At 36.9% G+C, this 17992-nt stretch overlaps 8 protein-coding genes across 10 annotated transcripts; 2 read left to right on the plus strand and 6 right to left on the minus strand.

The window, feature by feature from the left end:
* Positions 1–13: 13 nt before the first annotated feature.
* Positions 14–3659, minus strand: LOC104708931 (amino acid transporter AVT1E-like). 2 transcript variants are annotated; one of them, XM_087463037.1, is made up of 9 exons: positions 3522–3659; positions 1798–1969; positions 1411–1682; positions 1116–1330; positions 1006–1029; positions 744–924; positions 442–661; positions 308–338; positions 14–228 (listed from the first exon to the last, which is right to left on the minus strand). In XM_087463037.1, exons 2-9 carry the CDS (start codon positions 1953–1955, stop codon positions 133–135), a joined length of 1197 nt encoding a protein of 398 aa, XP_087319163.1. In that variant the 5' UTR covers positions 1956–1969; positions 3522–3659; the 3' UTR covers positions 14–132. The 2 variants fall into 2 exon arrangements, 1 of the variants encoding a protein (XP_087319163.1); XR_015564476.1 differs by lacking the exon at positions 3522–3659 and having other exon boundaries at positions 308–370; positions 1798–2136.
* Positions 3660–3696: 37 nt separating this feature from the next.
* LOC104708932 (uncharacterized) lies at positions 3697–4647 on the minus strand. Its single transcript, XM_010425592.2, has 2 exons — positions 4332–4647; positions 3697–4015 (listed from the first exon to the last, which is right to left on the minus strand). Exons 1-2 carry the CDS (start codon positions 4607–4609, stop codon positions 3871–3873), a joined length of 423 nt encoding a protein of 140 aa, XP_010423894.1. The 5' UTR covers positions 4610–4647; the 3' UTR covers positions 3697–3870.
* Positions 4648–4744: 97 nt separating this feature from the next.
* LOC104708933 (hsp70 nucleotide exchange factor fes1) lies at positions 4745–6859 on the plus strand. Its single transcript, XM_019229046.2, has 6 exons — positions 4745–5064; positions 5409–5551; positions 5639–5689; positions 5790–6011; positions 6128–6230; positions 6341–6859. The coding sequence occupies exons 1-6, from the start codon at positions 4880–4882 to the stop codon at positions 6687–6689; spliced, it is 1053 nt and encodes a 350-aa protein (XP_019084591.1). The 5' UTR covers positions 4745–4879; the 3' UTR covers positions 6690–6859.
* Positions 6849–8097, minus strand: LOC104708934 (thaumatin-like protein). The gene is made up of 2 exons (XM_010425594.2): positions 7763–8097; positions 6849–7631 (listed from the first exon to the last, which is right to left on the minus strand). Exons 1-2 carry the CDS (start codon positions 7830–7832, stop codon positions 6955–6957), a joined length of 747 nt encoding a protein of 248 aa, XP_010423896.1. The 5' UTR covers positions 7833–8097; the 3' UTR covers positions 6849–6954.
* Positions 8098–8635: 538 nt separating this feature from the next.
* LOC104708937 (uncharacterized) lies at positions 8636–11275 on the plus strand. The gene is made up of 12 exons (XM_010425598.3): positions 8636–9098; positions 9205–9331; positions 9437–9510; positions 9596–9642; positions 9732–9870; positions 9961–10005; positions 10106–10295; positions 10381–10442; positions 10533–10633; positions 10715–10769; positions 10848–10892; positions 10981–11275. The coding sequence occupies exons 1-12, from the start codon at positions 8897–8899 to the stop codon at positions 11139–11141; spliced, it is 1248 nt and encodes a 415-aa protein (XP_010423900.1). The 5' UTR covers positions 8636–8896; the 3' UTR covers positions 11142–11275.
* LOC104708935 (light-harvesting complex-like protein OHP1, chloroplastic) lies at positions 11134–11870 on the minus strand. The gene is made up of 3 exons (XM_010425595.3): positions 11616–11870; positions 11400–11522; positions 11134–11313 (listed from the first exon to the last, which is right to left on the minus strand). The coding sequence occupies exons 1-3, from the start codon at positions 11691–11693 to the stop codon at positions 11245–11247; spliced, it is 270 nt and encodes an 89-aa protein (XP_010423897.2). The 5' UTR covers positions 11694–11870; the 3' UTR covers positions 11134–11244.
* Positions 11871–12035: 165 nt separating this feature from the next.
* On the minus strand, positions 12036–13960 carry LOC104708938 (putative cyclin-D7-1). Its single transcript, XM_010425599.2, has 5 exons — positions 13557–13960; positions 13089–13175; positions 12709–13003; positions 12492–12607; positions 12036–12381 (listed from the first exon to the last, which is right to left on the minus strand). The coding sequence occupies exons 1-5, from the start codon at positions 13815–13817 to the stop codon at positions 12124–12126; spliced, it is 1017 nt and encodes a 338-aa protein (XP_010423901.1). The 5' UTR covers positions 13818–13960; the 3' UTR covers positions 12036–12123.
* Positions 13961–14886: 926 nt separating this feature from the next.
* Positions 14887–17608, minus strand: LOC104708940 (oxysterol-binding protein-related protein 3A-like). Of its 2 annotated transcripts, none has more exons than XR_015564477.1 (10): positions 17379–17602; positions 17051–17144; positions 16824–16940; positions 16661–16733; positions 16410–16528; positions 16187–16308; positions 15910–16086; positions 15657–15827; positions 15386–15564; positions 14887–15280 (listed from the first exon to the last, which is right to left on the minus strand). XR_015564477.1 is itself a non-coding variant. In XM_087463039.1 (10 exons), exons 1-10 carry the CDS (start codon positions 17474–17476, stop codon positions 15043–15045), a joined length of 1362 nt encoding a protein of 453 aa, XP_087319165.1. In that variant the 5' UTR covers positions 17477–17608; the 3' UTR covers positions 14887–15042. The 2 variants fall into 2 exon arrangements, 1 of the variants encoding a protein (XP_087319165.1); XM_087463039.1 differs by having other exon boundaries at positions 15657–15801; positions 17379–17608.
* Positions 17609–17992: the final 384 nt, after the last annotated feature.

Genomic DNA, 17992 nt, shown 5'->3' on the forward strand with positions numbered 1-17992 from the left:
AGACAATAAACTGTAATACCAAATAAAATTTTTGATTTAATTTTTAAGAAAATAATAGTATTTTGTTTTATCAAAAACAGATTTCTTCTAATCAAATGCATCGCATCCAGTTTATTCTGCAAACAATACCAATTAGGTCATCTCGTCGATTAATCTCGCAATAGCAGAGTAAGTCCCGCAGCAACCGCTCACAACGCCGATGATAATGATCAATATACAAACTCCCATCTGAAAAATCAAATTTTAATCACAATTTTATGTGAAAATATAATATTCTAAATCGAGGTTTTTTTTTTTGTTTACTTACTTGAAAGTTGGTTAATCTACCCTTCATAACGCTGATGTAACAGAGACATGGGAATATTAACGCCTGAGAAGACCAAAACCGAAATTGCCAACAACTTGTTTTGGATTACAAGAAATATGTTTTTTTTTTCTAACCTGATGAGAAGCACCATAGGAAACTTGGAAGTTTCTTTCATGGATGAATAAATGTTGGGGAAAACAGAGTGACTCCCAAAACCAAACCCGTAAATTCCGATTGCGACAGGTATATTAGTTAAATCAAGAGCTTTTCCGCTTAGGTGAAATCCAACCCCGTCGACTGATCCAGCCCAAAAGAGGCAAAGCGCAAGCAAGATTGAAGAGACGACACCTCCGGCTAAGAAAATAAAATAAACATCTCTTAGAATTAAAGAGATCAAATATCAGAGATAACTGTGCCAATTAATTACGAGATGAACCTGAGAGATAGGACAATAAGCTGAGGTCTTTGAGCCAAACAGTCGGAAGAACAACTAGAGTCGTAGTAATGGCGAAAATTTGATGAGAGTCTAGGGATAATCCGGTGATGTATAAGGATGTGTTTGGGAACATCCCTGACAAATTATCACTCATCATGATTATGTATTCCACACAAGATGCCTACAAAAACATAACCAAAAAAAGTTAACTAGGATCTTAGATTCATATGATATAAAATATTAAATAGAGTTTGGTACTTACGTATAACTCCACATAGAGAAGTATCTGAAAAGTAATTCCAAACCCAAAATTAAGTTAGGATCAGAATTCCAAAACAGTCAAAAGTCAAGATTGATTTGAAAAAATCTTACGGAGACGATGATGCGTCCTGTGATGCCAAATGCAGCTTGACCAATGTCCGGGTAAGTGTGGATCCCTGGCGAATTCTCAAGACATCTCTTTAGGAGAATACCAGTGTAGAAAGTGATAACGCCAAAGGATAAGAGTATGAATAGCCCTAACCATCCTCCTTCTTTCACTGCGTAAGGCATTGTAAGTAAAGCTACTCCACATAGAACATTGATTCCTGCAACAAAGAGAATGTTAAGAATATCTCACGTTATCAAATCTATATTAAAACACTCCTAATGATGATCCAAGAATTACCGTTGAGAACGGATTGAGAGAATGTGCAACTGCCGGTTTCTTGGGGAGTTAACAGATCACCCGGGACTGATAACTGGAGATGAGACGCAAGAAATGATTTGATGGATGGTACGAAAGAGTTTTGGATCTCATCTTTCTCGATGAGAAGCTGCTGTTTGCTCGGTGAACACGTAAACGAACCCAAGACAGAGCTTGGTCGTCTCTGGCGAAACGAAGAGACAAAACTTGTACTGGGCGGAGGTGTAACTCCAGTCAACATATCCATAGATTGTCTGAAGGTTGAAAACAAACAAATATTATCACTAAAGAATCGTTTCTTCAGATCTCTAACAAAAAAAAAAAAAAAAAACAGAGCAATTTATATTTATTTTTCTTAATATGATTTACCGGTAACTTCGAGGCCACGGAAAGGAAGGGTTATTGGAGCCGTTACGAGATAACGGTGTTGACGGAACAGAGCTCCCGGCTTGGCTTTCTTCGTCTTCTTCTTCATCTGTCTGATACAAATCTTCCCTTTCTTGATCGAATGTCTCGTTTTGCTTCATCTGCTTATTTGTCTCTGTTTCAACAACTAACACAAAGTCAAAGAAGAAGAAGAAGAGGACTATAAAGAAGAAGAAGAATATGGAATTGGGAAGAAGAAAACAGAGGACGCAACGAAACGTGTAGTGATATTAAGTTGTAAATTATTGTCACGTTTCTTTTATCTTCTCTAATTGGCACGTCTCCTTACATATGATGCTGTCTCCGGGCTTTTTAGTTTCGATTGTTTTTTACAAATGATTATTTAAAAAAAAAATGTACCAAACTCAAATAATGAATTCATAACTCTAGCAGAAGATAAAAATTCATTTACAATTTTAAAAACTATAGTTACTATAGTATAGAATTTGAATGATATTATGTAAACATGTAAAGACATCTGTCAATGTAAGATAAAATAGTAATTTAAAAAAAAAAAAGAGTTATTTCAGTTTATAGTAATACTTTGTATTGTATGTATAATCTAGAAGCCACGTGGTGGAAGCAAAACATGTGGGAACATAAAAGTCTATTGGATCTTTAATTTAGTATCATTAAAATTTTAAATGAAATCAAAAGAAAAATCCTACTCTTACGCGTAAGGAAAAGGAAGGATCATCTATAAATCTGTACAGACGTTGTTTCGATATAAAATATGTTCGTTTTGAACAAATGATTACAAACGTTTCCGGCGAGGTTATTTTATAAAACAGAGAAACAAACACGCAGTGGAGTCATATGATAAGTAAAAGTGGCATTAATCTAGTAATATACTATAGGTTTAAGTAATTTATACACCAGATCAGTGGTCTAAGTTTTAGAGAGAATATTGATGATTGAAGTTCGCAGGACCAATCATTTCAACGAATTTTGCTGCCAATGAATAAATGTATATTGAGTTTCTGCTAAATGAAAACCATGATACATATGAATGATACATTTTGTGACAAATTTTAAATCCAAACGGTGGGACTATCTTTTGGTTTCGTCTCTATATGTTTTCTAAAACCAAAAAAAAAACCTGAATAAACCACGATCGATGTTGCAGTTAGTCATGTCATTTGACTGGCTAATCTTGAGATAGCCGAGTAAGTACCACAACAACCACTCACCAACCCGAAGTGGAGTCATATGACAGTTGGTCATTAATTTCCCACTAAAAATGTTTTGAAGAAATAAAATTAAATGTATCCGTCAGGACGGTCAGGCCTAAATTGAATTTAATTTGCCACCACTAGAGAGAATGAGATTTGTACATTTTTACATGTACGTTTTTTGAGTTTGACTCCGGATTAGAATGCTAGAATCGTTCTTAGTACTGTTCACGTGGGAGGCTAATGGAGGTAATGAATATACTATTATGATTTTTGACTTGTGTAACTGGCTTAAAATCATATATTGCAGCAACTTCAATGCTATTTTTTTTTTTGTCTCTCTACTTCATCATCACTTGTTCAATACACTTTATGACATTTGATTGTTATGGATATATTTATAGGTGATTGGAATGTGATTCAAGTAAAAACTCAGGGGAAATAGTTTTTTTTTAAGCCTAGAAAGCAATCCTCAGATCACAAGGAGGTACGTACATATGAGGTCTATAGGAGCCTCTATCCATCACATGTATCCTCAGATTATGTGCTTCTTTGTAGTTTCTGCATAAATAAAAAAGGTAATACAATTCTCAATTCCTTTCATAGAGGATTTCTTACAGCGCAAGAAACTTCAACAACAAAATCTATTGTATCACCAACACCAAGCAAGTAAGCAAACCATTGATCATTTCCAAGCTATCTTGTCAGAGAAATAACCGAATAATTCACTTACAGAGAGAAGACGAGGAATGAAGATGGAGTGTGTTTTTTTTACATACACAAAACAGGAGATAGATATATAATTATGATTTGTCTTTGTCCAAAAAAAAAAAAAATTATATAATTAGGATGATTTGTCAATCTGGTTAAGCTTTCCGAGTCCATTGCAGTTTGCGCAAACGATCTGAGGAAGATCCTTGCGTGCCGCATTCGCCCTCAGCGTGGCTCTTCCCTTCCTCACAAATCCTGCTCCGTCACATTCCGGACACCTATACCCCACACCACAATTTTCATGCCTTGTAATAATAATCACATAAAGTATATAGAATCTCTCTTTCGGTTCACCGGTTAAGATATGCTCTCAATTACTACTCAGGCTTAATTTGTTTCAATCAGGCAAGCAAACCATAGCAGAGGATTTAGTTCGGTTTATTCAGAATCAGTAATTCAGTATGGTAAAGTAATCCAAAGGTTGAACCGGACATTTAATCAAATTAACTGAGTCCAATTTGGTTAACAAGCATCAATAACGGTTTAATTTAAAAAGAACGATAAAAAAAAGATGAGAGAGAGTGGTTTACATACGTGTCTTGGCGTTTGAAGAGGATCGGGAATGCAGTTCCGACGAGAGCAACAGCGATGGCTCCTCCGATCAAGTAGATGTTTCCGTCCGAAGAGACATCACCGACGGCGGCGACAACTACGGAGGAAGAAGAAGATCTCTTGTTTTTGGGAAGAATCACATTGTTCGGTGATGATGATCCCCATGAAGAAGAAGAAGAAGAAGAAGAAGAAGGTCTCGCTTGTTTCAGAAAGCTCGTCGATGACACGAACGTCGTCTGCATTGCCGGTGTGGTTGCCATGATTTTAAGGTTTTATTTAGGTTAAGTGATTCCGATTTGGGAGAAGTAGTAAGATGTGTGATTTTGATTTATGGAAAGCCTTTTTTTGTTTGAATCAGGATTTGATTCGTGACGTGTCACTCTCTCGAAGTGGATAACGTTTTCCAAGTTAGATTTTTTGGGGTCTTCTTCATTTTGTGTGTGGATAAGGTGGGGGCCTCCTCCTTCAAGATATTTCGAGTTGACAATTGGGCTTGTTAAAGCCCATTATGATCTGAAAGTTAACCTGATATGGATGGACCTCAAAGGCCCAATCTATTTGCGTCATTGTCTCCGGCTTTGACAGCAGAGTCTCCTCCCCTCCTCTCTTCTTCCGTTGCTTTTGCTTCAATGGCTAAAGAAGGACCTAACTGGGACGGTCTGCTTAAATGGAGTCTCTCTCACTCCGATGGCACTCGGCCTACTCGCCAGTTAACGTACGATGTTCTTTGTAATTTTGCCCAACACTCTGTTGTTCTTTTTGGGTTTTCGTAGAAATCAGTGTGGTTATGAATCATGTATTGGAATTTGAGTTTTTGAGGGTTCGTGTAAATTAGGGTTTTTTTGGGGGGTTTCTGTGCAAGCTTATAAGTTTTGATTTTAGACTCATTGTGTTCATAAGCAGAGAAACTGTTTTGAGTTGGACTTATCCAAGGTTCAAACTTTTCCTCTGTTCCCACATATATATATAATGAATCGTTTGGTTAGCTTAAAAATATAATCGTTTCAGTATAGTGGTGGATGGTTTTTTTGATGATTTGACATTGTTTTTGTGAGACAGTGAGGAGGATCGAAAATGGTTTGCAGAGGCTATGCAATCGCAAACCGTAGATGTAGTCAAGCGGTTGAAGGAGATTACACAAGTAATGCAGACACCTCAACAAGTTTTGGATGCTCACGATGTAACACCTCAAGATATCCAAGGTTCAAAATCTTATTCGTATATGTTTTTCCTAGCTATTTCCTTCTTGTTGGTTACTAAAATTTTGAGTTATGATGATGATTTGGTAGATCTGCTGGATGAGCTGCAGGAACATGTTGAGTCTATTGATATGGCTAATGGTGAATCTTTTCATACTTCGTTCCTTTTAGTTTTTTTTTCATTATCTGTCTTTTGATTGATTGCTTGGCTTAACATTTACTTCTTTGAATGTTTGGGCAGATCTTCATTCCGTTGGAGGCTTGGTACCTCTTCTTGGCTACCTCAAAAACTCCAACGCTAATATCCGAGCTAAGTCTGCAGATGTCGTAAGCACAATAGTTGGGAACAATCCTCGAAGTCAAGAATCGGTTATCGAAGCCAATGGTTTAGAGTCTTTGCTTTTGAACTTTATTTCAGATACTGATATGCATTCTCGGACTCAAGCGCTCGGTGCAATATCATGTAAGCTGCTCTGATTTTTGATTAGTTTAGATGAATAAAAGCCTCTCTTTTTGTAAACTTGGTTTATGGTGAATGTGATGAATGTATTATGATTTACTTCTTTTTGCTTGGAGCAGCTTTGATTCGTAATAATCAAACAGGGATAGCGGGATTCCGGATTGCAAATGGCTACACTGGTTTAAAATATGCGCTGGAATCTGATAGTGTGAGATTTCAAAGGTACTAATACTACTCAGTACTTTACTTAAATATTCAATATCTATTGAACTTCGAGATCTGCTGTATGCTAATTTTCAAAAACTATTGTCATTGGGTTTCTCATTCTTCAGGAAAGCTTTAAACTTGTTGCATTATCTTCTACAAGAGAATGACTCAGACTGTGATATTGCTATAGAACTCGGGTTTCACAATTTGATGATGCAGCTCATCTCTAGCATTGATACTGATGTAAGAGAAGCTGCTCTTCGGGGACTGCTCAAGCTCACGGAAGCTAGAAAAGAGTGTAGTACTTGTGGTTCTAGCATAGAGAAAGGCGATAAGAAACTGAGACAGATTCTAGAAGATCGTATCAAAGGAATCAGCTTGATGTCACAAGAGGATCTATCAGCGGCTAACGAGGAGAGACAGCTCTTAAATTCTCTGTGGATCACATTCTATGACGAACCTTCTACTCTTTAGAGAGACAAAGGCTCTTTGTTCTTCCTTACATCGTGAGTAAGCCCTAGAACCGTCTTTTATATCCTGTTTGAGAGAATTCGTGGATCAAACCGACCCAGCAGCTAGAGCTTGTAGAACACTAGTAAGGATGGTTTCTAATGATCAAATTTTGATTCGATGTTTAGTTCAAATTTGTTCACTTTTTTCATTCAGTGACGACCTAGAAACTAAATCAAGCAACTGCATGATACATAACACAACAAACCTCAAAAACAATCAAAGCCCCTCACTTTGGAGGACAAAAAGTGATAACATAACGAGAAGCTCTACACTTATTCAAACTACTGGAATCATCAAACGCAAAACTATAAGCTTTCGGACAGATGGCTTTAAACAGGTTGGCGAACAGAGTCGGCTTACAAGCCTTAGGATTCGCATATTCTCCGGTACAACAATACTTGGCCGACTGCATCGCCAAGCAAGCACTTTTACAACCAACCACTTTACCATCTCTCTTAACTTCCAAAGCCGAAGGACAACAAACATTCAAATTGACTTCACAAGCCGCAACGCCACATCCAACTCCACCGCCGATTGGTTTCATCGACACCGGAAGGTTGAATCCGTCGACTAGACTCACGTCGTAGAAATGTAGAGGCGATGAAGACGAGCCTAATGTCATTTCCACGACGGTTGCTGGTGGTACACCGCCGGTTCCTTGGCAGTTTATTGAACCGCCGTTGCAATCTCCGGTTTGGCATGAGCCTTTGCCGTTTTGGTTAAAGGTGCAGCCTTGTCGACCCCAGATTCGACCGGACCATTTATCCGGTACGTCTATTATGGTTTCTTCGCCGCTTCCCATGTGGAACCCGCCGTTTCTCGGCGTAATTTGGCCTCCGCCGCCGAGAATTCCCGGCCATATGCTCTCCTGACAGTTATTCACTAATATAAGCTGAGCTCCATCTGCAAAAATATGTAAAGACACAATTTTTATGAAATTTGACAACAAATAAAGACGCCATTTTTGATTTTTGTGCATTATATAACATTAAAAAAAGGAAAAGTTTGAAGTGAACCCAATTGAGATATCGTACCAATGAAGGAGGAGGACAATAAGGCTGAGATAGTGAGAAAGAGAAGGAAGAGAGTTGCAGAATTGGCCATCGTTGTTGTTGTGTTGTGTAGGGGATATGTGACGCTCTAAAGTTTGCTTTTTAGTGGTAATTTTGAAGAGAATATTAAAAGAGGAATATAGAGGACGTCGTGGTTCAGTGGTTGATTGAGGAAGTAGTGGAAACTTGAGTTGCAAGACTAATTGGTGGTGGTGAAGTGGATTGTTGTATAGGGAACTGCCAAGTGCTTAAACCTTTTATAAACTGAAGTCTTTCATGGGATGAGTGGGGAAAGAAAACGATATGGAGGCTTGATTGTGAGCCTTCTATTAAGATCTATTTTTACTTTTCTTCGTTTTAAGAATGGGTTAAAGTAGGATTAAAAAAAGATAAAGACAAGATTCACATGTCTCTCAAAATTTTATTATTGGATAAAGATTTACACTCACTGGTTACTTCATCATTTCTGATTTTATAAAGTAAAAAGGAAAAATTCAAAATTGTTTCTAATTTATTTATGATTATAAACTTCACTATATACAATTGCTAGTATGTCCCAATATTTACTACCTTTGCGGATGACCTTTTTCACTTTGTAGATCAAATCAGCAAAGAAGAGCATATATGCATTGCTTCAATGAGAGGATTTGCTTTGTTTTCAAACAAAGGTTTATAGTTGCACAAAACAAATCATTACGTTCTCTTTTCAATGTTCTTATAGTTTTTGAAAATGTAATAATAGAGATTGAAGCGAAGAATGTCACAAGACTCTAGCTCTAGACTTGCTCTTTATAATTAGTGGGGAGGTAGATGTTTTTGGTGGATAGGTATCTGATATTATCTGATATATAATATATGGTTTAGTTGCTCCATATAACTTCAAGCTGAAGCACAATAACAGATGAAACTGAATAATGATAACACTTAATATCATAATGCAATATTATTATTGGTTATCACTAGACCGGCTCAATTAATCCAAACCGAGATTAAAATTAAACCGATTGACATTGGGCAACCACATGTAACGGCGAGGAAGAGCTCCGAAGTTGTCCGAAGTCTTCCGCAAAACCTTTCTTCTTCTGAGAAAGAACAAAAAAAGTAAATTAAGCGAATATGATTCGCGCGGCTGCCAAATTTTCAAGAGCAGCAGCAGCCGCAACGGCTCGTGGTCGCACGATCTCGGTTAGAGGAAGCCTTGTTCGATACTCGAGACCATTGAGATTGATCCACGGTGAAATCAGTGTTCCAAACGCCAATCATGTCGCTATTCAAATGGTTAATTACGCTCTTTCTCACGCTAGGTCACAAAAATCAGGTCTTTCTCTATATTAATTAGGGTTTTTTTTTTCTTTTCTAAGGTGCTTGAAGCCTTAGCTTCTGACTGATTTAGAGATGGGTCTGTGTGAATTCTGAATTTGTAGATGAATCTTATTCCCAAGGGATGTTAGTGCTTGAACAATGCCTTGGCAATCAACTGAACGATGATCAGGTTTCTCAAGATTCTAAAGCAACAGTCTTGCTTGCCATGTCTGATCTTTTATACGAAAGGTTTCATCTTTTTTTTTACCCTGTCTCTCTCTCTCTTCTTTTGTCTTTCATTGGAAGCTTACGGTTCTATATAAACGTCTCGTGTTTGGTCTTCTATGTTTACAGTGGGAACAGTAGTGAGGCCATTGAACGCCTCAAGCAAGTCATGACTCTGACACTCTCTTCGTTGGCTATTAGAGGTTTTTGCTAGTCAACTTGATAGTTTCGTTGTGTGGTTTTAGATTTGTTAAATATTTGTGTCTGTAACTTTCTTTTGTTGTGCAGTTGCTGCTGTGGAAGCCCTTGTTGGTCTGCTGATTCAGTCAGGGCAGGTTCAAATCCGAACAGTGCTACTAGTTTTGTGTGTGTCTCTATTTATAGGAACTTGTATTAGAGATTTGATTATGCTTTTCCTGTTTAGGATGATGCTTCATTGGTTGTTGCTGACGAATTTCTGGAATTGGTTAAAGAGAGTGGCCATGAGAATCTTCAAGATGTGGCTGCTGCAGCTAAAGCCATCAAAGGCCTCGTTGAGCTTGTGAAAGGAAATATCGAATCTGGTAGAGAAACAAGCCTCAAACTTTCTTCTATGTGTTTTTTACTACACAGTAGGTTTGTGTATAGTTTAATGGTATGGTTTTTGGGTGCAGCTGAATCTTTATTTCGGGGACTTGAAAATCATGAAAGCTGCAAAGGTACACACTAGTATTTTTTTCTGTTAATCTGGAGCTAGCCCTGTCGTTTATATTGTGAAATCTGATATCTGAGACCTCTTCATAACGACATAAAAATAAGGTAACTTGGCACTTTCATATGGTGAATTCTTGCACGCCACCGGGAACTTTGAAATGGCAAAGGAGATTTATCAAAAGGCAATTCAAGGAGTTACAGAGACCAAAGAATCTATGTGCTCTTGTAACATGAATTTGAAAGCAGTCTCGCTGGCAGCCACATCTTCTTTGGGTCAGCTCGAGTCACACATTGGGTAGGCTTTGAGTTTGTGCATACAGGTCTCGTTTGAACTTTTTGTTTATATCATTAGTCTCCCTGTTTGTGTTTGCTTTTGTTAGAAACTTTGGTGTTGCGGAGACAACACTGACACAAGCATTGTCAATCGCTGAGGAATACTATGGTACTGTGTTGTGTGGTGTTTTGTTCATCAATTCTTAATGAATAAAGCATCAGACTAATGGTTACCCTGATTTTATCATCCTTTGATCAGGAGACAATCATCCTAAGGTTGGTGTGATGTTAACCGCTGTGGCTCTGATGTACGGAAACAAAGCAAGGCAAGAACGCTCGAGTTCTATCCTGATTCAAGAGGTCAGAAACAAGTTTCTCTAAACTCAAATAACTTTGCAGTCTTGTAATCTTACACCTGCTCTTTTTTGCTCTTCATAATAGGGCCTCTTCAGAAAAGCGTTGGATCTCATGAAAGCACCTGCAATGGATTCAGAAGGTACTTATTAAAGACGCTTACTTTGCATGTTATCGAGACTAAGAGGATTGCCCTAACAATTTGCTCTGTATTCTATAGGGATAGTAAACATGGAAAATCAAGAAGTAATGGCTCTAGCAAGAGGTAAGCTTTCTCACTCGTATCCTTTTGAACGCAAAGTCACAAAACGATTGTTAAAATTAAGCTAAAACGCTTGTTGGACCATTTGCAGGAGGGTATGCAGAGCTACTACTGATTCAAGAGAACAGAAGAAGCGAAGGAGAGAAAATGAAATCATGGGCTGAATCAGCGTGGAGAAACAGACGCATCTCTCTTTCAGAAGCACTAAATAAAGCAGCAATCATAGATGCTCGCACCACTCGTGTACTCTAGAACTTTTATAGAAGTAGTTGTTGTGAAGAGAATCTCAAAACATTCACACTTTCATAAACAAATGTTGACGTTTTTGATGTGTAATTACACTTAGTAGATTACATTACAGAGGAAGATCAAGTCCTTTTCCAATCTCTACACCGATCAGCTCGAGTATTCCCTTGTTCAGAATCTGTAAAACGAGAAAAAGTGATGATATTTCAGTTTTGATATCTCTCCCTTCTGTCTTAAAATCATTATATCGGAAAACAACCTCACCAGTTCGACGATGAAAGTACCGATGAGACCCATCATGCAAGCTCTGGAGTTCCAAATCTCAGCTGTTTGTGTGAAACCAAGAAACGCAGGTTGAGATTTTGGTTGTACTTTTGGAAATATCACCTACAAACAGCGTTTATATTTTACCCATTTATACCATTGAAGAGATTATTAATTTTTGATTATTGAAAGAAAAAAAGTTCGAATATTATTTACCCCGTCAGGGAGTTTCGCGGCTCGTGACAAGGTCGAAAGTGGATAAAACAGAGTTGACGATAACGGCGACGAGCTCATTCTTATTTCTTTGGCCTTTGGAGAAAGAAATAACGATTAATCAATTTAACGTTACCAATTGAAGTATTCAATGAATCTGTTTATCTTCACAAAGCAGAGACTCTGCGCTTGTGGATAAAATTGCTTTAATACCCACATCAATTTTTATTTTGCCACGTCTTCCTTCCTGAAACATACGTTTGTTTTTTTCGCTGGATTAGGAATAAATACTAAATTATTTGACAAATAATTTTTTTTTTTATGACAAATAAAATTATGTTATATTGTATTTTTGTTCCCCTCTTTTTACAAATTTCTTTCCACTTGTTTTATTATTTTTCGATATTTTACAATACATTGCAATTGAGATTAAAATCTGTGTAAATATAAATAATAAAATTTATTGTCAAAAGAAAAGTATCTTGTGGTTATAGAAAATAAAAAATAAGTATTAAATGTGGTTTGACATTCCAATTGTCTTTCTTTTTGCCGGACGAAAGTTGAATTGGTGGTTTTCTCTGTTTCTCTTCTTATTATCGGATCGTATAATCTGAAAGATGGCAGAAAGATCTTCGACGTAATAATCGTCATTCCCTTCTCCTCCCTGCAACAAACTCATGAAACTTTTCGCTTCGAATACTTTCCTTCTCGATGGCGACTGTACCATGCTACGAGTTCTCATCATGTCAACACATTTCACAATATTGTTCTGCATTTTTGTGTTAAGAAGGTAATTTACGTAGTTAGTAAAAAAATTGTTTCCGCTAGTAGTGAAAAAATTATTAATTAAAAAAAAAAGAAAAAAAAAATATTTTTTACCTTATAATGTTGACCAAAAAGATTCATAATTTTTTCTCCAAACACATTCTCTTCCAGGATATCGCTCATAGCCGCAGCTGCGACAACGCTTGGTGGATATTGAAGCATATTCAAATCTTGCATAACAAGTAAATATGATCAATTTTACCATTGAAATATAATCGTAATCTTGCATAACAAGTAACAATTAGAGGATAGAGATAGGTCATAGGATTACCGCATAAATCATCAAGCAGATGATTAGTAATTTTATTCATCTTCATATGATCACCTATCACACCGATTTTCGAAACAAGGGTTTGAGAAATAGAATATATCGTAACAGAGTTCACACGCCAATCGAGGGCTTGCAACATTATGAGTTCCATCTTAAGAACAGTGTTCTGGTGAAACATATGATTAAGACCTTCCATCTCAAGTTCTTGGAGCGAAGGAGTTGAAACTTCGTTAAACTTTGACGCAATCGATAGTGAGGTTAGTGCAACTAGTTCTACCATCCAATTCGTCCATTCCTGCGTTTTTTTATTGTAAACATCTCATTCAGCCACAAATAGTAAGTAAAAAAGTTTTTTAATTAGTAAAAATAATTTTCCTTACCTCGCAGCTAGTCATGTAGACGAACCGATCAAAGCAATTTGCGGCGGAAAATACTGTTTCATATGAAAGATTTAGCCCACTCCGAGTCTGAGAAAGCACAGATAAAAATTAACTTTCAGATTATAAGATATTAACACTTATCATCAACACACTTTAACGAATATTTTTTGGAAAACCTTTAATTCGTAATTTTTCCCTTTAATGACGACTACGAAATTTAAAACGAGTTTACACCATTTACAATGCAAAATAAGGGTTTCTAATATGTCAAGGTATCACGTTAGTATATATAAATCAATACTTTTTTAGAAGAAAAAAAAACATTTTCGTAACCCCGACAATTATAAGTCGATCTTGAAAGATTTTATAGGTTGTTGTACGTAACTATAAAATTTAGCGGGTAGATACCAAATCTCAGATAGAGAAAAGAAAGAAACAAAAAAAAATATAATGTAATAATAAAGATACCTGAATTAGCCATTGAACTGCTTGAAACCTCAACTCGGTTAACTTCTTAGATACGAAAAACTCAATAACCTTGTCTACGTGATTACTGAAACACAATTCTTTCTCCAAATCCACAGAGATGGCTTCTTCCATCGTCGCATCGTCTATCGCCGGGTACATCAGCGCTACGTCATTGTCGTGAGTAGTGCGGCGGAAGTTTGGTATAGGCTCCGGGGTTAGAGGACTCGCGGGCCATGACTCTTCGCAGAGTAGATTATCCATTACGAAGTGAACCGGTTTGATAGAACCGGTGTCAAGGTATATTCAACTCTTCACTCTGGGAACAGTGTTTTGTAATCAGTGAACAAAAAAAGTGACGTATATATATATATATGGATAGAGAAATAGAGAGAGAGAGTCGTGGAGAAGAAAATGGGAAGTTATGTAAGACAGTTAAAAGTTAGAATAATACGTCGGTTGAATCAGAAGAAGATGCGTCGGTTTATTGAACCGATTGAGTTATAAACTCGACCTTATAACTTTAGTTTAGGGCATATTTAATGAACTACTTATTAGATACGTACCATATATTTGTTCAATCATATAAAATTTAGTGGAGTTCGTAGACCTTAAGATAAGAAAATCATATTACAAATCTGGACAATTTGTTTTTTGGTAATTACAAATCTATAAAACTTTATTTTATGTTATTTTCTTTTATGTGTTACTAAATATATTGAAGAGTGTGTAAGAAAATATAATTTTCGTTACTAAATGTATTGAAGAGTTGCCAAGGGATATAATAAGAAGACGTCGTCCCACATGAAATGGGGTAAATGCTTTGCTTTCTACCCAATTTGGGTTAAGTGATTATCTTCATATAGATTTCATGGTACCAAAAAAAACGTGTAAAAAAATAAATGTTTCAGAAACCAACAAATTATTTTTAATTTTTAACCTACCTCGTGAGTAGAAAGAGTATTTTTAATTTTAATTTTAACCAACCTCGTGAGTACACACGACCTTCGCGTAACTACCTCATCCACGACAGCTAATAATTTACTATTTTTTTGTTTTTGTTTTTTTTGCACCAACTTCCTTATTTCTTGTACCAACCTAGATATTATTATCGATGTTCTAGTGATTTCAGTCTATCTCTTATAATAGTAGTAAGTAACTTATCCAGTAATAAATGTTTCTGTCTAACGTACGACCAATGGAAAAGGGAAAGAAAACAATATTGCTTGCTTCCTTGTTTTTTATTAGTTGCTTAAGCCCCAAGAAACTACTCTGTTCATATTGCCTTCAGAGTTCAGACAAATCTCTCAATCTCAGATAACAGTAATCAACGTTTTTCAAAAACCGTAAATAGAATCGATATAATAAAACAACATGGAATATCATTTACGGAAAAATACAATGAAACTGGTGATTAATACCAACAACAAAACCAAATATGTAAGAAGGAAACAAGCATTACATAACACAACTAATGGCAACCCAAGGGTTAAGCAGGTAGATCTTCGAATTGCCAAGGATTGAATTGCGTCAACTTCACATCGGTGTTATCCTCGGAGTTATCCGCTGTGGCGCGGTGCACCGAGTACTTTCCATTGAATTGGTAAACTTCGAGATCACCCCATGGTGTAGGAGTGACTTCCTCTGTTTCATCAAACCATTTTGGAACAAATTTTTGACCTTTCTCTTCCCGGCTTCTCTTCTCAGCTCTCTGTCTCTCCTCTAGGCTGAGAAACAAACCCGGGTTCCATTACTCTTTACATCACTCTGGGATGATGAATCGAACAAATTGGTGAAAACTGAAGATAAAGACTACTATATGATTTGTTTACCTGCTCTTTTCGTAACCAGATTTAGACATATCACCCTTCTCAAGTGCGTATCTATCAGGACGCAAACGTGAATCAGATGACAATAGCTTTCTAGGGGCAGTGTCAAAGCTATTGATCTTGTGAGCAAAGTGAGTGTATTGGTATCTATCGTTCTTTGGAGCTTCAGCGACCTTCCATACCTGTGGGAGAGTAAAGGAATTAGAAGTTAACTGAATATTGTATACAGATGATTGATTTGCTTGAGTTTAGTAAGGAGAAAAAGTAACAAAACCTCCTTCAGTTCGGTGCCTGGAAGAGGTTCGCCTTCCGCGTCGCATGGCTGATAACTCAAGGACTCGTTCCATTTACCGGTCATTAGTATCTTGGGCTCTTCAGCTGAATTATACACGTAACTGTCCACTTCATAACGTCCAGATCTGTCCATTAGGTCCACATTTCAGCTCTAAATGGAGAAGGGATGAAGATGAGATTATAGTGATCAGATATGTTTAATAGTTTTTAGGTTTTATGAAGAAAGAACTTACCCAAACCAGCCACATGGTTGAAAGTAAAGCACTACTTTATCACCAGTGGTCAGGTTCGTCATGACCATCTCTCCTGGCGAATCCACCCATGTTCGTCCAAAAATAAGGTTATGAACCTTAGTCAGGGGAGGTACAAGATCAAGAACCACACCATCTCTTTTAAGTGTCACTCGTGTCCTGCACATTGATTCATTGGTACAAAAGTTCAGTGTTTTTTTTTTTTTGTCTCACAATTGAGAATCTGAAATCTATAATACACAGATTCAGGAGACTTTACCTTCCTACAGGGTAGACGTCAATAGAGTTGCCTAGGAATTTCGTTTTCAGTTTAGAAGTGCAATCGTAAGCGAAATGCTCGTTTTCTGCATGACCAGCACTCATTGGTGGGTGATGACAGACCTGAGGAACAAAAACATTGATACTATCAACTAAGAACTCATTTGATTATTTTCCGAGCCAAATTGGAATATGACTATACGAGTTCCAAACAAACGACTCACCTGTTCAGCTATAAAATTAATCCCATTATGATTGGTCATCTCATATGTCTCACCAAGGATTGGATTAAACGGCTTCCAGGTACGCTGGTAGGCATAATACACAGATATAGCCCATGATGCTGTTAGCAGATCAGATGAAAGTTAGCCGCACCATAAAAAAAAAACTACAAGAACAGAGATACTGATCCTAGACAGCTATGAAGAGTTTGAACACAAGGAAGGAGAGAAAGAATGGGTATGTGCTTGCTTACATGCATATACCATACGCATGTAAGGGTCTTCGGTTTTGTCAGCCATGTCAAGCAGATGCGAGTATTCCATCAACTGATAGATACAACAAAAACATATTCAATAGAAACGAAAAAGGTAAACAGGTTCTTTCATTATATAATCTAATATTCAAAGAACACAAACCTCAGCCATTTTCTGAAGCATTGTCATGGGTTCAAAAATGATGACAGGAAGAGTCACCATAGATGTAACATCAGAACCTATGTACTTGTGCATCATCTTCCAGTAGCCATCACGTTCCTGAGAAATCAGGCCAACATATAAACTCAGGGGACTGATTCTAGTTTTTTTTTTTTTTTTTTTTTTTTTTGTTTTTGCCCAATTCTGTAGTAAAACAGCATCATATATACCTCTTGCTTCCACCGTCCTCTTCCTGCTTCCTCCTCTGCATCTTCTGTACTCGCCTCAGGATTAATCACTTCAAGCCCTTCATATCCCATCAAACTAAACAAAAGCAAACATAATTGATTTCTTCATAACCACACAGACAAAATTCCCCAATTCTAGCTCAACAATTAAACACAAGCGTTCAAATCCCAACCAGATGAAATAATATAACACCCCAAAACCATAACGACACCAATAGTTTACAGCATAATAAGTATGTGAATCCATCCCAGCTGAAGAACTGAGGATCCGAAATCGAGAAATTGTATATGGGGATTTTGAATCCGTTACCCGTTAACTGATTTGGACATGACCGATCCGAAACTGGTGATGGATGAAGCAATAGAGGCGAAGAAACCTCCGCCGTTTTTTGGATCGTTAGAAGCCATCAATCACCACCGCTGATTACAGAAACAGCGGAGTATTAGATCGATCAGCGACGGAGAAGACGAAGAAGAAGCCGATTCTTCTTTCGTTGGCGGTTCTCCGATTTGAAGTCTTAAATATGATTTTATCATTTTACTTTTAAAAAAAAAGTATTAACATTTAAAACATTAAACCGAACCAAACCAAGCCAAACCGGAATCATAATTTACTATTGCTTTTCTGGAATGCAAACCACGTGAGGCCTAATATAAAAGTTCACATTCTACATGTTGGGCTTCAGATAACGGCCCAGAATGTCTAATTTGTTCTTTCTTTAATTTAGTTCTAACGGCTATATATCTATCCTATGTGTGTTTGTTCTTATTCTCTCACCTAACACGATCCTCAAAACTAAGAAAGTATATATGTATTTAGTCATTGCTTTTTGAGTGAGAGACCCAATTATATCTGCATTGAAGTCAAATTTTTATATAATTAAGTCATTTTAAATTTATTAACAAAGATTATTTTCTTGGATA

This window comes from Camelina sativa, chromosome 8 (assembly GCF_030686135.1).
Source record: "Camelina sativa cultivar CO46 ecotype springtype chromosome 8, ASM3068613v1".
Classification (NCBI taxonomy): domain Eukaryota; kingdom Viridiplantae; phylum Streptophyta; class Magnoliopsida; order Brassicales; family Brassicaceae; genus Camelina; species Camelina sativa.

What these genes read in the sequence shown, in the direction of transcription:
- LOC104708931 (XM_087463037.1), bottom strand. Translation starts at nt 1,955, where the DNA reads ATGAAGCAAAACGAGACATTCGATCAAGAAAGGGAAGATTTGTATCAG. An exon ending in CTTATTGTCCTATCTCTCAG is followed by an intron (nt 662 to 743) that starts GTTCATCTCGTA and finishes TTATTTTCTTAG; the next exon opens with CCGGAGGTGTCGTCTCTTCA. An exon ending in GTAGATTAACCAACTTTCAA is followed by an intron (nt 229 to 307) that starts GTAAGTAAACAA and finishes TTGATTTTTCAG; the next exon opens with ATGGGAGTTTGTATATTGAT.
- LOC104708932 (XM_010425592.2), bottom strand. Translation starts at nt 4,609, where the DNA reads ATGGCAACCACACCGGCAATGCAGACGACGTTCGTGTCATCGACGAGC. An exon ending in CTCTTCAAACGCCAAGACAC is followed by an intron (nt 4,016 to 4,331) that starts GTATGTAAACCA and finishes TGTGGGGTATAG; the next exon opens with GTGTCCGGAATGTGACGGAG.
- LOC104708933 (XM_019229046.2), top strand. Translation starts at nt 4,880, where the DNA reads ATGGATGGACCTCAAAGGCCCAATCTATTTGCGTCATTGTCTCCGGCT. An exon ending in AACACCTCAAGATATCCAAG is followed by an intron (nt 5,552 to 5,638) that starts GTTCAAAATCTT and finishes ATGATTTGGTAG; the next exon opens with ATCTGCTGGATGAGCTGCAG. An exon ending in GTCTATTGATATGGCTAATG is followed by an intron (nt 5,690 to 5,789) that starts GTGAATCTTTTC and finishes ATGTTTGGGCAG; the next exon opens with ATCTTCATTCCGTTGGAGGC.
- LOC104708934 (XM_010425594.2), bottom strand. Translation starts at nt 7,832, where the DNA reads ATGGCCAATTCTGCAACTCTCTTCCTTCTCTTTCTCACTATCTCAGCC. An exon ending in ATTGTCCTCCTCCTTCATTG is followed by an intron (nt 7,632 to 7,762) that starts GTACGATATCTC and finishes ATATTTTTGCAG; the next exon opens with ATGGAGCTCAGCTTATATTA.
- LOC104708937 (XM_010425598.3), top strand. Translation starts at nt 8,897, where the DNA reads ATGATTCGCGCGGCTGCCAAATTTTCAAGAGCAGCAGCAGCCGCAACG. An exon ending in CAGCTCGAGTCACACATTGG is followed by an intron (nt 10,296 to 10,380) that starts GTAGGCTTTGAG and finishes TGCTTTTGTTAG; the next exon opens with AAACTTTGGTGTTGCGGAGA. An exon ending in AGTAATGGCTCTAGCAAGAG is followed by an intron (nt 10,893 to 10,980) that starts GTAAGCTTTCTC and finishes GACCATTTGCAG; the next exon opens with GAGGGTATGCAGAGCTACTA.
- LOC104708935 (XM_010425595.3), bottom strand. Translation starts at nt 11,693, where the DNA reads ATGAGCTCGTCGCCGTTATCGTCAACTCTGTTTTATCCACTTTCGACC. An exon ending in CCGCGAAACTCCCTGACGGG is followed by an intron (nt 11,523 to 11,615) that starts GTAAATAATATT and finishes CGCTGTTTGTAG; the next exon opens with GTGATATTTCCAAAAGTACA. An exon ending in GTACTTTCATCGTCGAACTG is followed by an intron (nt 11,314 to 11,399) that starts GTGAGGTTGTTT and finishes CTCGTTTTACAG; the next exon opens with ATTCTGAACAAGGGAATACT.
- LOC104708938 (XM_010425599.2), bottom strand. Translation starts at nt 13,817, where the DNA reads ATGGATAATCTACTCTGCGAAGAGTCATGGCCCGCGAGTCCTCTAACC. An exon ending in CAGTTCAATGGCTAATTCAG is followed by an intron (nt 13,176 to 13,556) that starts GTATCTTTATTA and finishes GTGCTTTCTCAG; the next exon opens with ACTCGGAGTGGGCTAAATCT. An exon ending in TTTTTGGTCAACATTATAAG is followed by an intron (nt 12,382 to 12,491) that starts GTAAAAAATATT and finishes ACAAAAATGCAG; the next exon opens with AACAATATTGTGAAATGTGT.
- LOC104708940 (XM_087463039.1), bottom strand. Translation starts at nt 17,476, where the DNA reads ATGGCTTCTAACGATCCAAAAAACGGCGGAGGTTTCTTCGCCTCTATT. An exon ending in TTAATTTTATAGCTGAACAG is followed by an intron (nt 16,309 to 16,409) that starts GTGAGTCGTTTG and finishes TTTGTTCCTCAG; the next exon opens with GTCTGTCATCACCCACCAAT. An exon ending in GACGTCTACCCTGTAGGAAG is followed by an intron (nt 16,087 to 16,186) that starts GTAAAGTCTCCT and finishes ATCAATGTGCAG; the next exon opens with GACACGAGTGACACTTAAAA.